The sequence below is a fragment of the Engystomops pustulosus genome, chromosome 6 (assembly GCF_040894005.1).
Source record: "Engystomops pustulosus chromosome 6, aEngPut4.maternal, whole genome shotgun sequence".
NCBI classification, from domain to species: Eukaryota; Metazoa; Chordata; class Amphibia; order Anura; family Leptodactylidae; genus Engystomops; species Engystomops pustulosus.
The window spans coordinates 52,700,043-52,716,304 of NC_092416.1; the positions used below are offsets into that span (position 1 = coordinate 52,700,043).

The window sequence follows — 16,262 nt, forward strand, 5'->3', positions numbered from 1 at the left end:
GGGTCCAACCTCTTGACCTCAGACTCCCCTGTGGATAAGAACAATGCAGGTCCTGGTGTCCCTGTTGTAGGGCTACTCGTTCGCATGGGCAGCTGTACCAAACCCCAGGACTACTAGACATCATTCCCATTCAAGTGCAGAACCAGCCACAATTTCCTCAAAGGACAAACCGTGTAAACAATGAAATGCTGCGGCCCTTATCATGGTGATTGACTTGGCTTCCAAAGGGTCACTCTCCAGTCAGTCATTATTGGCCTGTCTTCGGCGTCCGAAAAATACCCTTTAATAAAGAGTAGTTTTAGTATTAGAAATATATGGGGAGCATATCCCCAAAACAGCCCCGCACCTGTCTATAGGTTGTGCCTGCAGCTCAGCTTGATTGAAGTGAAAGGGGTTGAGCTGCAATGCCATAGGCAGGTGTGGTACTGTTTTTGGAAGAAAGCGGCCATCTTTGTCTAATCTTGGCCTCTGGTAACATTATTCTAGATAACCGTCCAATGTGTCTATGTAGCATTACTCTGACGTTTTACATTGCAGCGTGTATCCGTTAATGGAGCGTGACAAGGAGCCCTGTCCTGTGGACGGAGGTTTAAGTTACATTTGGGAGAAATGTGTTTGTTTTATTGCATCAACTGTTAGCACACATGTCATTTCCACTAATGTGATGATTGTGATCATACACAAAAGCACCATTGTTATATAGGACTGATGAAAGATGAAGGCCTAGAGAGGTCTGGATGGGATTTTATCAGATTTTAGCAAAAAAAAAAAAACTTAAAATCTGTAAGAGGCTGTACTCCATCAACACGTTGGGCACCTATTCTGAATGTGAGGCAAATAGGCATTACATGCTGAGTGTCAGTCTTCTGATATTCTACTCGTGCATCGGGTGGATACAAATCTTTAGATTCAGGCTACAGAGTGGAGTACATGGGATTGTGGGATGGCATTCATTTGTATATATAGTAGGCGTCATGTTATACGGGTGGCATCTTCAATCAGTAAATATGGATCACTGTCAGTGACGAATGGATAGAATTTGGTGCCTTCTCTCAGAAATCTTTTTAAAGTGATGACAAAAAGCAATTCCAGTTATGGTTGGTATTAGGTAACCCATTTCTCTTGCTCCTGACGAGTTTACTGACGGATTGACATTTGCCTTCTGCATTGTTGGCTGGGACCTTGTATCGTGTTCATGTCCGAAACTAGAAATTATTCATTTTTCAAACTAGACTGACTCATGGATTGAGATAGGTTCTCAGTATCAGATCAATGAGGGTCCAATACACAGGACCCCCAAAAATCAACTTTTCTCAGCAGGTGATAAACAGGCAAGGGAATAGAAATCAGGCATCTCTGTTCTCTGATCTGTGGGGGTCCTAGGAGATGGGACCTCACCGTTCTGATATTAAAAACCTACCACTTGGCTGGATCATCAATATTTTTAGTCTGGTGACCCTCCTTAAATATGGGCTTGGAGTTGGATTTGACATTGGGTTACCCCAGTGTGCTAAGATATCCAGCATTTTGGGTTAAGAGGGGGGAATACATGTAAAAGAGGGTTTGGGGGAGATCACTTTGTTTACCAGAGAGAGGCACAAGGTAGTGTAACAAACTGGTAAGGGTGGGAGTCAAGTGGGTTATGTGGCACCACAAGAAAGTTTATATAAATGTTTTAATACAGTATTACACACTATTTTGGCAACAGATTGAATTTGTATGGCTCAATAGCAGTGATTAACGTCACATTAATGTCAGCATATCGGGATTTACATGTAGGAGCACTAGAACAAGCCTTTGCCTAGCATGAAGGAATGCAATGCTGCTTTCACAGCAATTTAATACCAGGGATTATACAAGTGAACAGCGCCACCATCGTCTATAGGCTGTGTCTGGTATTACAAGCTTGGAGGCAACACCAGACATCACCTGTAAAAAAAAGAGAGGCCCCATTTTACCAGTCTTACACAAGCCATTTACTAACAATAATGAATTAAGGGGAATATCTGTCTGTTCAGCACTTTATCCTTGTATCTATGGCCATATTTACTATCACTCAAGTACTTCTCTTCAAAAATGTTGCCTCAGACTAATGAAAGCCAATGTATGATTGATAGTAGCGTGTCTATGTTTCCCCAGTGTCTCCATTTCCTTATTGCTGGAAAAGTGATCTCTCCATGTTATCATGCTAAGCATTTGTAAAATTATTTGGCACAGGTCAGGTTGCAGTGGAAAGCCAGGACATATCCAGCCTCACGCTGACAGTTTTTCAGCTTCAGATTTCTGCAGGGGAGCATCGACAAGTTCACTCCTATGTTTTGTTGGTTGTTTTCTGTTGCCTGCAATTACAGTCTCTACTCCAGAGCCATATACTGTATGTTAAAGTTATTTTCTATGTTTACCAAAATGGAGATCAATTGTGGGTAAAAAAAAAATCGATATAGGTCTGATACGGTTCATTTAAAGTTTCTGCATGATGTAAGTGAATAGACACCTCTCCTTATTGATAGTATAATTCTCTATAGATACAGCTGAGAATTGGGAAGGTCTGTCTAGAATCATTAGTATTTGTAAATACAAAAATCCAACTGTACATTTGGATGTGTTTCATATCTGGGTGAACATAAACTATGGACTTCTACTCTATGTTGAAGTCTAGGGGACCGGTAAAATAGCATATTGACACAGCTATAAGGCTTGAATGGAGATTGGCCCCACATGTAGTAGACACCGGCTCTCGAAAACCTGAACCTACATCCGCAAGATGTATCCGGTGTGCGTCAGCATATGATAAACCTCTCCCACAGTGTCTGCTTCCTGGGCTCCTACATTTGGGCTACATTTAGTAACTAGTAACTTCATCAATAATCTTGTTTTAGCTGGCACAGAATTGCATGAGCCATCGCTGCTGGGTCTGGGAGAAGGTAACACGATCAATAATATGAAGTGGTTGGAGTATCCTTATTAGGGGGTCTCCAGCAGATGGTAAACCTATTCCCTGGTGTCAGTGGCAGGAAACAGGTTGAGCCAAATTGTTAGAGCAAGAGAATCTCAAAGATATACACAAGATAAATAGGATTTTTGGATCACCGCAGAAAGGAAGTTTCAAATATTTGAGGCCTTTAAATCTTTGTAGGGCAGGAGCGAAATGTGGAGCTGATAGGGAAAGCCTTTCAGAAATACGGTGCTGTAGGTTGTAGGCCTCTTGGAGGTTGGTCTATAAGGCAAGCAAAGGAATTTCAGCGGCTTAACACATAATTTATAGCTCAGTCTTTCCAGCAAGGAAAAAAAATGAATTATGAATCCGTATAGAATATTACATTGACACAGTGGGCAGGAAAGCTCCAGGCAATCCTTGTATTACAATCCTAAGGCAGTGAAATAGCAAGAATTGCAGAACTGCCTGTAGTGTCTACCTGCTTATTAAATTGACACAAGGTTATATTTCATGTTATGCAGAGGATAGATAACGTAGACATAAGTAGAAATAGAGGTTACTTCTGAGACTAAGTACAGATTTATTAGTACACGTGGCATGACCTTACAGCACAGGCCTTAAACCAGAGGAAGGGATTTTAACTTTGCAGGGGAACCCTACAAATCAAGCTGATCAAATATGACTACACAGCCTATTCCTTCCTGTTAGAAATCCTCATTCTCCATTGTTTCTGAGATAAAGTTTTCCCAGTCCACTGCAAACTAGGTCTAATGCTATTATGACACTTTTTTGACATTATGACATTTTTTACTATCCCTCTTTGGGTGAGGTTTGCATAAAACACAAACAAAGTATGGACCAGCCATATTTGCCAGAATTTTTGGAGATATGGTAGAGGGACGAGTAATACATCAGACATTGGAGCCTAGTACTTACAAGTTTTGCAAATCGTAAATTGGAATATTATTATACCGTAATTACTCCCTTTCCAAGCCACAGTAATGGAATAGGAAACCCAGCCACCAAGGGCACAGTTGACAATTCAGGATAACTTTAGTATGACTAATTTTCTTTGAACCCCCATCTTACTAAATGATAGCTAGGTTACTTTTTTTTCTCTATACACATAGGGGGGCATTCAATATTGAGCGGGTATTTACACTGGGATTTTGGTGTCAGGTCTTAATTAAATGGCACATGATTAAAAAAGTTCTGAACCGTCTCCACATTCATGAAGGTGAAATAAAACTTGGTAGACCAGCTTTCAGCTTGTTTGTTTGTGCACCAAAAAAGTGTCCGGAACCTAGAAGTGCAAGAAAAGTGTTGGAATTACTTAGCTGCGGCCAGTTTGAACAACCAAGAAAAAATTGTGGTGCCAACAAAGAAACTGTTGAAAAGTCAATAATAAATCCCCCCTTTGAGATTTTCTCATTCTAAAGCTCTTACGGCTATTTTTTCTATGGCTGCGACCTATTTATTCTTGTGTATTGCAGTTAGCTGATCCTCTCTGTACATTCTCAGGCCATTCTCATTCTTATGTACTTACAGTCTCTTGCTCATTCAGGTAGGCAAATCAGAAGGAACATCTAGAAATGATAATTGTTTCATGGACAGGATTTACAATGGTATTGTGTTCTTATTTGTGGTAGGAATAATTTAGAGAGGTCTTGCTACTATTTGGCTGCCAGTTATAGTGATTTTCTCTGTTCTTCCATTGGTAAATTCCGAAGCCCATTGTTATTATTTCACAGACGTCTAGTAGACCGGATTTTCCTGTTGCTATTGCATTAAAAACTCTTTTTTAACTCAAAGACTTTGATTTGAGATAGAGATTTTAATATTTTTGTTGTCCTATACGATTCTTTTTCCACCTTGGGTTGTTGTATGCATACTAGAATCAGTAGCTTGAATGAAAGAAGTGTCATCCTTCAATCCCCTACACTTTCAAGAAGTAAATTGAAGAATACACACTAAGAAATAGACCATAATATTCCATAATATCCATAAAGCTCCAAGTTAGGGCCCAAGAGTCATAGTAGAATACTTCTTATAGAACTACTCATTTCTTCGACTGGTTGCCTTTTCACTTAAACTGTATACTCTGTGGCTATGTAGACCTCAAAGTACACTTGAGGAAGAGGATAATTTAGAGGACCAAAAAGTATGAGCCACTTAAAAAGTGGCTTGGTCTTGTGGCTCTTGTCTCCGTTTCCAGTCGACCTTTTCTAATGGCCAAAATACGGTTATGATATGTACTAAAGTGTCAGACTGAGGTTCCATAGTCCCAAGTTATTCAAGAAACCACCCTTCATTGTTCTCCAGAAAATAGACCCAACTATCTTCCAAATCTAGACAAAGTGAGCCCTGGGCAGAACTAAAAGTTGGGCCCCAAAATAAAACTATACTATGATCAGTCACATTCAGTAAGAGGCTCCTTTATAATTGTAATATGGGACTGCAGGAGAATTTTATATGAGATATACAGATGATAGGTTGATTGATGATAAATATGAATGGTGATAGATTTATAGATAAAGTAGATTAGGGCATCATGCCACCATTAAAAAGCCCTGCCGCATTTCACGAGCAGATCAAAAGCTTGGAGCGTGCCAGGGTAAGAGCTAATTCTTGATACAAGAGAAATTAAAAAATTATGTTGAAGACTCACTAAAAATACCTTGTAATGTAAAATTAGTGGTTATAGCCAGAATCTCTACTGTGTGTCTGTGTACATGTAGCAGCACAGGCATGCAAGGAAAGCGCTTGTTATGAGGGCAGCACGGTGGCTTAGTGGTTAGCATTACAGCCTTGCAGCGCTAGGGACATGGGTTCAAGTCCCAGGGTCAACATCTGCAAAGAGTTTGTATGTTCTCTCTGTGTTTGCGTGGGTTTCCTCCGGGTCCTCAGGTTTCCTCCCACACTCCAAAACATGCTGATCTGGTAAGCTCTGTGCAGCGCTGCCTAATCTGTGTGCGTTATATACATAAAGGAATAATTATGTATAATAATTATATATAGACAGATGCGAAAGAGAGAGAGAGATACGGTAGAAGAGAGACAGAAGATCGATTGATAGATGGATAGATATTAGATAGGAGATAGATATGTAGATAGAAGATATATAGATAAATATACATAACAGGTAGATAGATAAATGGTTAAATAGACAGATATTTAGATAGTAAATAGACAAATTATAGGAGATAGATAACTAGATGGGGTATTAAATGGGGTAATAAAGGAGCAATACATCCTCTGCCCACAAAAGTCCAAATGCAGGGGGGCCCCTTTAGGACAGGGGGCCTTGGGATAATGCCTAGTTTGCCGCCCCCTAACGCCAGCCCTGCTCCAAATGAGATGGTTTTCTGGGTTCCAGTATTAGGTTGGAGGTGAGCCCATCTGAGAACCTTCTGGTATTCTGGTGGGCCATTCCAACACCGCTACTTCCTCATCTGTTTTCCTCAATGAAATAATCTAGAGAGCTGAAATCTCAGTTCTGAAGGTTTGGTTGAAAGTAGATGTGTGTGAGTGATTACAAAACAGCAGAAGCTGAGAGAGGACGGTATGGCAGCTGGGAGTTGGCACACACAGCTATTTTCTGCTTATTTTGGCTGACTCCGAAGACCTCTGGCTTTTCCAAGTAGTACTTGGATACAGCAGTAATCAGGATTTCTGACAAGATAGATTCACAGCAAGGAATGCACATCCCCATAGTATCAGTGAGATAGAGAAAAAAGTTGCAGAGTTGTGAGAATGAGGGCCGATCACTGCCTAAACTTCCTGCAAGATATGTCAGTAAGAGGACGATTGATCACTGAGCGAGAGACAGATGGGTTGTCAGAGAGCCAAGATTACTTTTACAAGACAAGGACGTTTTCTCCAGCCCGCCAGAACATTTGGATTGTAAGCTCCACAGGCAAAGTGCCTGAAGATTCTCACAGCCAGTAACGTGCCATTGAAATATGTTTGTTATTTTTTCCCCCTTTTCTCGCACATTGTCCACACTCCCTAATGAAACATGCAAATAGTTTTTAACAACCCGAATGTGACGTGGTAAATAATTTACTCATCTATTGCCAAAACATTCTGTAAAACTACAAGAAAAGGAACACACTGAAACAGTCTGTCATCACGGCCCTAACGGATATGGCTGTGAGCGCACAGCACATCTTGTGTCCTGAACGAGAGCTGTGGCTTAACCCTTAATGCATTATGACGTACATGTGCACCATAGTGCATTAAGGATATATGAAGAGCACTCATGGGCTGAGCCCTACTCATACATGGTGGGTGATGGATTCATTCTGCTGACATCCGCTATCGGCACTGGCACCGATCACTGCTGGTGTTAACCATTTACCTGCCGCCTGCAAAACATATCCCTAGCAAATTCTCCATATACTGCAATAATATATTATTGCAGTATATCGTAGGAATGAGCAGACCCCCAAAGCTTAAAGTACCCATACAGGTCTAAAACGTAGTAAAAAAAGAAACAATAAAATAAAAATGTCAAATCACCTGCACCTTTTCCATAGAACTGATATAAAAAAAATAAACAAATAAAATAATAAACATGCTATGTGTCGCCACATCCCAAAACTCCGTATATATCAACATATAAAAACAGTTATTCTGGTCGGTGAACCCTGTAACGGAAAACAGCGCCCAAATGTCCAGAAACGGCACTTTTTCGCCATTTTGCAACAAGAAAAATTTTATAATAAGTGATCAAAAGGTTGTACAGCCCCCAAAATGTTATTAATGTAAAAGTCATCAAATCCTACAAAAAATGACACCTCACCTTATAAAAGCATGTGTGCATCATTATAAAAAAGGGCAAAATCAAGAAAAACATCTTTAGTACAAAAGGTTTTCATTTTATTAAATCTATTCAAATATAATAAAACCTATATAAAATTTTTATCTCTGTGATGTGATCATGCCAACCCAAAGAATAAAGAGGAGGTGGCATTTGGAGCACATAGTGAATGCTGTAAAAACTTTGTCCACCAGAAAATGGTGCAATGGGAAATACAACACCTCATGGCAGATTTGAACACTTTACACTAGGGGATGAGTCACAAAAACTATGGGATAGTAAACCTTTTTGATGAGACAAGCTCAAAATGGATGGTGGGTGGGTTGCGATACACTTGTATTCATGCATACACATGAGAATTTCTCCTGGCAAGATTGATTCTATCACGACCTGGCCTGTAGGATGCCAGGATGAAAACGTCATAAAATTAAGGAATTGTTCCTAATATCTGGTACCTGTTAAAGGAGATAGAATTTGAAGAAGAGCTCTCTATGAAGTCTAACATGGATTTTGTCCAGTATTAGCTGTGTTGGCTATAACTTAATTTTATGGGTGTTAACAATAAAAATGTTACCTCCTTCCGTATTTTTCTAGTCTTGGAACCTTCAGAAAAATGTCCATATTTTACAAGAATAAGTATGAATGACTTGTCTATCTATCTCAGCTGCTGACTTCAGAATAAGTGATCCTCTAAATAGAGTGTTTTATATGTTGGCCTACCACAAACTAAGTTGTCTTCTTCTGTGTATCTTGCAGGTACCTTGCAAAACTGTCCTCGGTAGGCAGCATTTCAGAAGAGGAAACTTGTGAGAAGCTCAAGGGATTAATTCAACGCCAGGTGCAAATGTGCAAGAGGAATCTGGAAGTCATGGATTCCGTAAGGCGAGGGGCTCAGCTGGCAATTGAAGAATGCCAGTATCAGTTCAGGAATCGGCGCTGGAATTGCTCAACACTCGACACATTGCCTGTTTTTGGAAAAGTGGTGACACAGGGTAAGAAATGTAGATATTGAAGCTATATAATCCATATATTGAAGCTATATACAGTAAGTGGTGTTTATATCTCTAGTAGAATATTTATCCACTTAAAAGGAGTTGACAAAGTTTGAAAAACATTTTTGTCATTAGACAACCATAAAAATTCTCTCAAGTAAAATATGAGACATCACTCAAGCAATGGCTTACATAGCAGTCCATGAAGAGACTTGCTGAAGGCTTGTAGTATTTTTGAGGAAGCTGTTACGATATAAGACCTTTATTGATTTACTGGATTGTACTGCTTTGAAGGAATGTTTACTTAAAAAACTCCAGTTATGGAACTTCTGTGGCTTTTCTTCTGTTGAGGCCAAAGCTATTTGTATGGGTGCTGAAAGTGAAGAGGCCTAGTGATGAACATGCCTACACTAACCAACCACTACCACCTCGTATGTCAGTTACCAAAGGGCTTCCGATTTTAATGGCTTCAATTACCCTTCACTGATATTTCAAGAATGATATTAAAGATTCAAAAGTTTAAACAAACCACCAAACAAGAAAGGTACTACCCGTCCCCAACTTAAAGGAAACCTACCATTTAGAATGGTAGGGGTAAGCTGTAAGTACCGGGCACCAGCTCAGGGTGAGCTGGTGCCGGTACTTACTTTCGTTAGTGTTATAAACCGCGGTATCACAGTTTTAACACTTTTTAAACTCTAGAGCATAACAGGCTTCGGCGCTGCGTGCGCACGCCTACATAGGAAATGACGGAGACGTTGTGCGCGCACGGTCACGCGCAGCGCCGAAGCCTCTTCAGCTCACAAACAATCCCTAGTTACAAATGGACCTCTGGTGAAGGTCTCTGGATTTTGGTAATTTACTGAACTTTATCCCCAGTCCGTAGGGATTATCTTAAATGTGTCTACAACAAAGCTTTATTGTTAATCCTTGCTCCTTTGCAACCCAAATTTTTTTAATAAACAATTTTTTTTACTGCAGTTACACTTACTAAATATAACGGTTCCAATTTGCATACAAATTTAACTGAAGAACAAACCTACCAAACAGATCTTATATCCATGACAGGTCAAATCTGATTTCTGCCTCAGATTCCACCAAAAAATATGCACCAGATTTTTCCTCTTAGGGTAAAATCTTAGTTCTCCAGGATCATGCTTGTCTGACATGTTAAACCCTGTTTGCCTGTAAGACAGTGGATCTCCTCTCATATACATGTGGTGATTTTCATCTTTGGATTTGCCAGTAGTTATCTGATATGTATGACTTGTGTAAGTTATGTAGACATTATATAACCAATGCTGGCAAGATCCCCTTCTTCTGTACGATGAGCAATGCCTTAGGTCAATAATACCATAAGGCTAACTGCACCCAGTACCAACCATACAGTACCAACCATACAGTACCAACCATACAGTACTATAACATACAGTACACTACCATACAGTACAATACCATACAGTACAATACCATACAGTACAATACCATACAGTATAATACCACACAATACAATACCATACAGTACCAACCATACAGTACACTACCATACAGTAACAACCATACAGTACAATACCATACAGTACACTACCATACAGTACAATACCATACAGTACAATACCACACAATAGAATACCATACAGTACCAACCATACAGTACACTTCCATACAGTACAATACCACACAATACAATGCCATACAGTACATTACCATACAGTACAATACCACACAATACAATACCATACCGTACAATACAATACAGTACAATACCACACAATACAATACCATACAGTACACTACCATACAGTACCAACCATACAGTACACTACCATACAGTACAATACCACACAATACCATACAGTACTATACCAGACAGTACAATACCATACGGTACAATACCATACAGTACAATACCATACAGTACTATACCATACAGTACAATATCATACAGTACTATACCATACAGTACTATACCATACAGTACACTACCATACAGTACACTACCATACAGTACAATACCACACAATACCATACAGTACAATACCATACAGTACTATACCATACAGTACAATACCGTACAGTACACTACCATACAGTACAATACCACACAGTACAATACCATACAGTACAATATCATACAGTACAATACCACATACCTCCCAACATTTGTGAAAGGGAAAGAGGGACAAAATGGCGGCACGCGTAGCAGTGTCCATGTACAATAATGTCTCAGCGCCTCAACCAACTAAGCTATAACCTCTGTGATTATCCAGGTGTAGAATTTTGGTAACTAAGAACTATGACTACTGTTACACTGTGACACAGATTTAATGCCTTGGTATATAGGGAGGGATCTTCTCAGAGATTATTGTAATTATTGAGATTATTATTATTATTATGGAGATTATTATTATGGAGATTATTGAGATGATTATTATTATTATTATTACTATTATTAATAATCGTCTCCATAATAATAAAAATAATAAAATTTATAATAATAATAATAGTTTCAATAATTAACATAAATAACCTCTGAGAAGATCCCTCTCTATATATCAGTGCATTAGTCTGTGTCACAGATAACAGACTGGCAGATAACACTTCTTAGTTACCAGAAATCCTCAGCTCTGTATTACTGGGCTTATAGCTCAGTTAGTTAAGGCTCCTGTCTACAGTGCAGAGGGTCCCAGGTTCAAATCTCAGCCTGGGCAAAACTTTATTTAATTAAATAAAGAGCTTGTGTCTGGAGAAGCCCTGGAGACCATATATGGACAGATACTGATCTGACCTGATGACGTGGTCCCTGCTCTCTCCGCTAAGTCCGACACTTCTCTGAAAAGTATTCCCTGCCCGATGTCTGCTCTGGGGAACCCTAGGAGATGTAGTGACCATATATGGACAGATGCTGATCTGAAGCTGATGACGTGGTCCCTGCTCTCTCCGCTAAGCCCGACACTTCTCTGAAAAGGATTCCCTGCCCGATGTCTGTAGAAGCCAATATGTACTGTGAGTTCAGGCTTTCAAAGTATTTACTATGTGGACACAGCGGGACCTGGGGGGAAAATCTGTGACAATCTCATAGCTGCCCGTGACCCGGGGCAGAGGTAAGAAAAACTGGACTTTCCCGGCAAAATCGGGACGGTTGGGAGCTATGATACCATACAGTACTATACCATACGGTACAATATCATACAGTACTATACCACACAGTACAATACCACACAGTACAATATCATACAGTGCTATACCATACAGTACACTACCACACAGTACAATACCACACAGTACAATATCATACAGTACAATACCATACAGTGCTATACTATACAGTACAATACCATACAGTACAATGCCATTCAGTACACTACCATACAGTCCAATACCATACAGTACAATACCACACAGTACAATACCATACAGTACAATGCCATACAGTACAATGCCACACAGTACAATATCATACAGTACTATACCATACAGTATAATACCATACATTACAATAAATGTAGGAAATTGACAAAAAAGGAACACAGGGAAATCCATACACAACTTACATGCAGTTACTAACCTCTTCTTTTTCATCTGTGAACTTTCTGGGAAAAATCTGTTGGAGTTCTGTATCAATACAAAGTTTTGCTTGCAGACTTCATGCAGATTTCTTGTAGATTTTCATAAACCGAAAGACGTGGGCAGAAAAGTGACATGATAATTCATCTATTTTCCGCATTGTGCAACAATTAATGTGTGAAAAAAATGCAATAGACCGGATTTACCAAAAGTGATGCAAACTTCAATTATCTGGTGCACTATATATATATATATATATATATATATATATATATATAATATATATATATATATATATATATATATATATATATATATATATATATATATATATCTTTCTTTGGAGGAAAATATGACAGCTAAATGAGATGCCATCTAGCGGTACATGGTTATAACTAATTATGGACAAGTAATATCTGTAATATAAGAAGGTATATTTTTTAAGGGAAATCTACCATCAAAATCCAGCCTGATAAACTGATAAACGAGGGGCACTTTCTCATAGATCCAGGCACCATAACTTCTAAAATCAACTTTTAAATAATGGTAATGAATCTGAGATTACAGCAGGAAGTGCTCACTGCACTCAAGTGCTGAGGAAGCAGGCTGGAGGGTAAGACAGTGTAATAGTCTGTACAGCCAGATCACAGGGGGGCTAAGGTAACATCCCAGACTAATTTTCATGATTTTACAGGAGGCTATGTATAACAAATATTAGAAGATTACCACAGTCGCAATGCCTGGATCTATGAGTAAGTGTCCCTGGTTTATCATGCTGGATTTTGATGGTAGATTGGGCTAAGGTGGATGCAATTCGAATGAATTAAAGAATAATTGTTTAGCGTTGGAAGAAAATGAGACAGAGCTGCAATACCATACACATCCTGAGGGCTGAGGTGGCAGTGTTTTTGGATAAAAAGCAGCTATGTTTTTCCACACGTGGACAACCCCTTAAAAGCATATTTAACCCTGAAAGGACACAACAGACAGTAATTAGAATGGAAAATCAGCGACAGGGTCTATTTTAGTGGGTGAAACATGCATTAGGTTCTGTTTTAATAGGGCATATGGTAGTTGCTGTAAATGTAAGGTTCTAGCTGGTGTTGTATACCCTCTAAACGGGCAAACCAGTTGCATAGGGTTTTATAGTTTCGGCACATGGTAAAGGGCTGTGGAGCTGTATTCTTCTACATAATATAGTCAAGAGACCAATAACGGTAATAAACGCTAAAATAGAAATGAAAGGAGAAATAAACATCTCAGCACAACATGCACTTTCATATAAGCACTGTGTTGACATGTGTGTCCCTTTAAACTTGGCAATACTCCCAGAATTCCTCACATGAAAGCTACTGCAGTGGAACTGAGGGTGAAGACAAGGAATGGGCGTTGTACAAAACACAGCTGGCCGTATTATATACAGTATATATATTAGTTTTTTAGCCGTCAAGTTGCCTGCACACAGCAGAGCGGAACATGTTGCAGCGGTTAGCTCTACAGATCTGATCAGCACACACATACAGGTGCACTCCACATAGTAGTGGATCTGGACATCCAGGACTTAGCATCCTCCCATATAACATTTTTGTGGTGTACAACTTTTCTGAAATGACGTCAATCGATAAAAACACAACACAAACACAAAAACCAAAACCCTACTTGTCCCTCTGTGCTCACGCTGTGTTTACGGAATGGTAGTGACCTGGTCAGACTCCAGACTGCGATGTACAATCTGTAAGCGCTCTGCACCTCAACTCTCCATAGTGTGGATATACATGCAGAATTTTGTTTCAGAATATTCTATGACTGATCCATTTATCTAATTTGAACTTGGAGAATTTCATGTGTTTGCACCAAAAAATCTCACTAAAGGACATCTACCACCAGGATGAAGGACTGTATGCAAATGAGCATGAGGGGCTCCATAGGTGTTAATAAAGCTCGGAGCCCCTCAGGCTCATTTGCATACAGTCTTTCATCCTGGTGGTAGATGTCCTTTAAGACATCTTAACAAATTTCAGCCTGTAAATCCACCGAAATATAGCAGTGGGACTCCTTCATGCATCAGGACATACATAACGGGCCATGAGGCATCGGGGGACCCAAAGGCCTTATAAGAAGGCACCAATATTATTAATAGCACATCATAGATAGGTCCCAGATTTTTCACATGTCTTGTCTGCCAGTGAATATAAATTCCCCCATTGGCTCCACATGGAATTGACTTTTGCAGGACTTTTGGGCCCATTGTGGTATCAGAGACCAGGCCTATTGTAGGATCCTGATCACCAGGCATCAGCACCAGTGAGCACTTATTAGGTCACATAACATTATTCAAGCTCAGTCCCATTCACGTGAAATGGGCTGAGATACAATATCAATAACAGCCACTATACAATGGGGGGGATTTAACAATGTGTTTCAGGTTCCTCCAGTTTCTAGCTGTAAAACTCAAGTGTTTTGCTGCACCATATTTATCACTGTGATGATGAATTCTGGTGCAGGATAAGACTGTCAGTTCCTACTTTAAACCTACTTTTAGTTGGTCTAAACTTCCGACTTCCTGCAAGCCACGCTACTTTCTCGTGAGGCCACACCAATTTTCCCAAAGGCCACGCCCATTAATCGGACAAGTCGGAAAAGTGCCAAAAAAAGGTCTAGAAGCCTTGATAACTGTGGTGCAAAACCACCAGAATTGTGGCGCAAGTGTGTTTATATATCCCTCACACACACACAAAAGGGCCCGATTCGTGTTTTCCCTACCTGTTACCTGAATATTTCCAATTTGCGCGGATTTCCCCTGAATTACCCCGGGTTTTTGGCGCACGCGACCGGATTGTGGCGCATCGGCACTGGCATGCACGGGACGGAAATTGGGGGGCGTGGCCGAACGAAAACCCGACGGATTCGGAAAAACCGCCGCATTTTTTAAAAAAAATGTGTTGCGAAACTTGCACTATAGGCCAGTGAATTTCAGGGCATTCCAGCGGGCCTCGGGGAAATTCAGCGCAGCAGCGACATCTGGTGGACGGCAGAGGAACTACCTTAGTGAATCCCGGCCGGACCCGAATCCACCGCAGAGAACGCGCCGCTGGATCGCGAATGGACCGGGTAAGTAAATCTGCCCCAATGTATTGCATAGTTCTCTGTAAACTGTGAAAAGACTTCCAAACTATGCACTCTCTTCCAAAAGCTGATATGTGGGTGAGTTGGGTATCAGCAACCCAAGAATCGGACATTGATCACTTATTCTAAAGAAAGGTCATCAATATTTTACTCCAGGAAATACCCTAAAAATTGGCATTGCCCTTTCCAAGACAATTAATAAATAATAAATTGGACCTTACTGGAATGAGGTTGACTATGACATGCCAAACACTTGTATTAGCAGGTCATTTTTTGATTCTCTTCCAATGAGAATACTTCACATGAAAGGGTCACTTTTATGACATAAAAACAAGTCATCTTGTAGATGCAAAGAAACACATGAAAGGGACATTTTCTATTTTGAACACTTGTTTATCATAAGAATGAATCTTCACATCATTATTCTGTAAATATCCTAAATATCATATGGGAAAAGGCCCTGGGAACTTCTCCACTTCTATAATATATTTAATATACTATTAAATATATGATCAAAGGTATGGGGACATCCATTATAATATTTGAATTTCAGTGTTTAACCACACCATTAAAAAAGTTTTTAAAAATACAGAACTTCAAACTGCAAATGGTTTAAAAATAAAATCATCCACAACTAGGGAAAGCTTACTGCATACAGGTATAATTATTGAGTTCAATATAAAATCAGTATGGGGTAAGCTCCTAAGCTCCCTCTACTGGTGGGTGCAGGTAGAAAGAATGTGATTCATTCAGGACGCCTTTATCAGAAAATTTGAGTCCTGAGGATGACGGTACACATACCGCCTGCAGGTCGGCA

General features: G+C 39.7%; 1 protein-coding gene across 1 annotated transcript in view; it reads left to right on the plus strand.

The window, feature by feature from the left end:
• Positions 1–16,262, plus strand: part of WNT4 (Wnt family member 4) — a 55,141-nt gene that overhangs the window by 11,711 nt on the left and 27,168 nt on the right. The window contains exon 2 of the mRNA XM_072156108.1: positions 8,517–8,752. Coding sequence (XP_072012209.1) covers positions 8,517–8,752 — 236 coding nt within the window. The remainder of the gene's footprint in view (positions 1–8,516; positions 8,753–16,262) is intronic.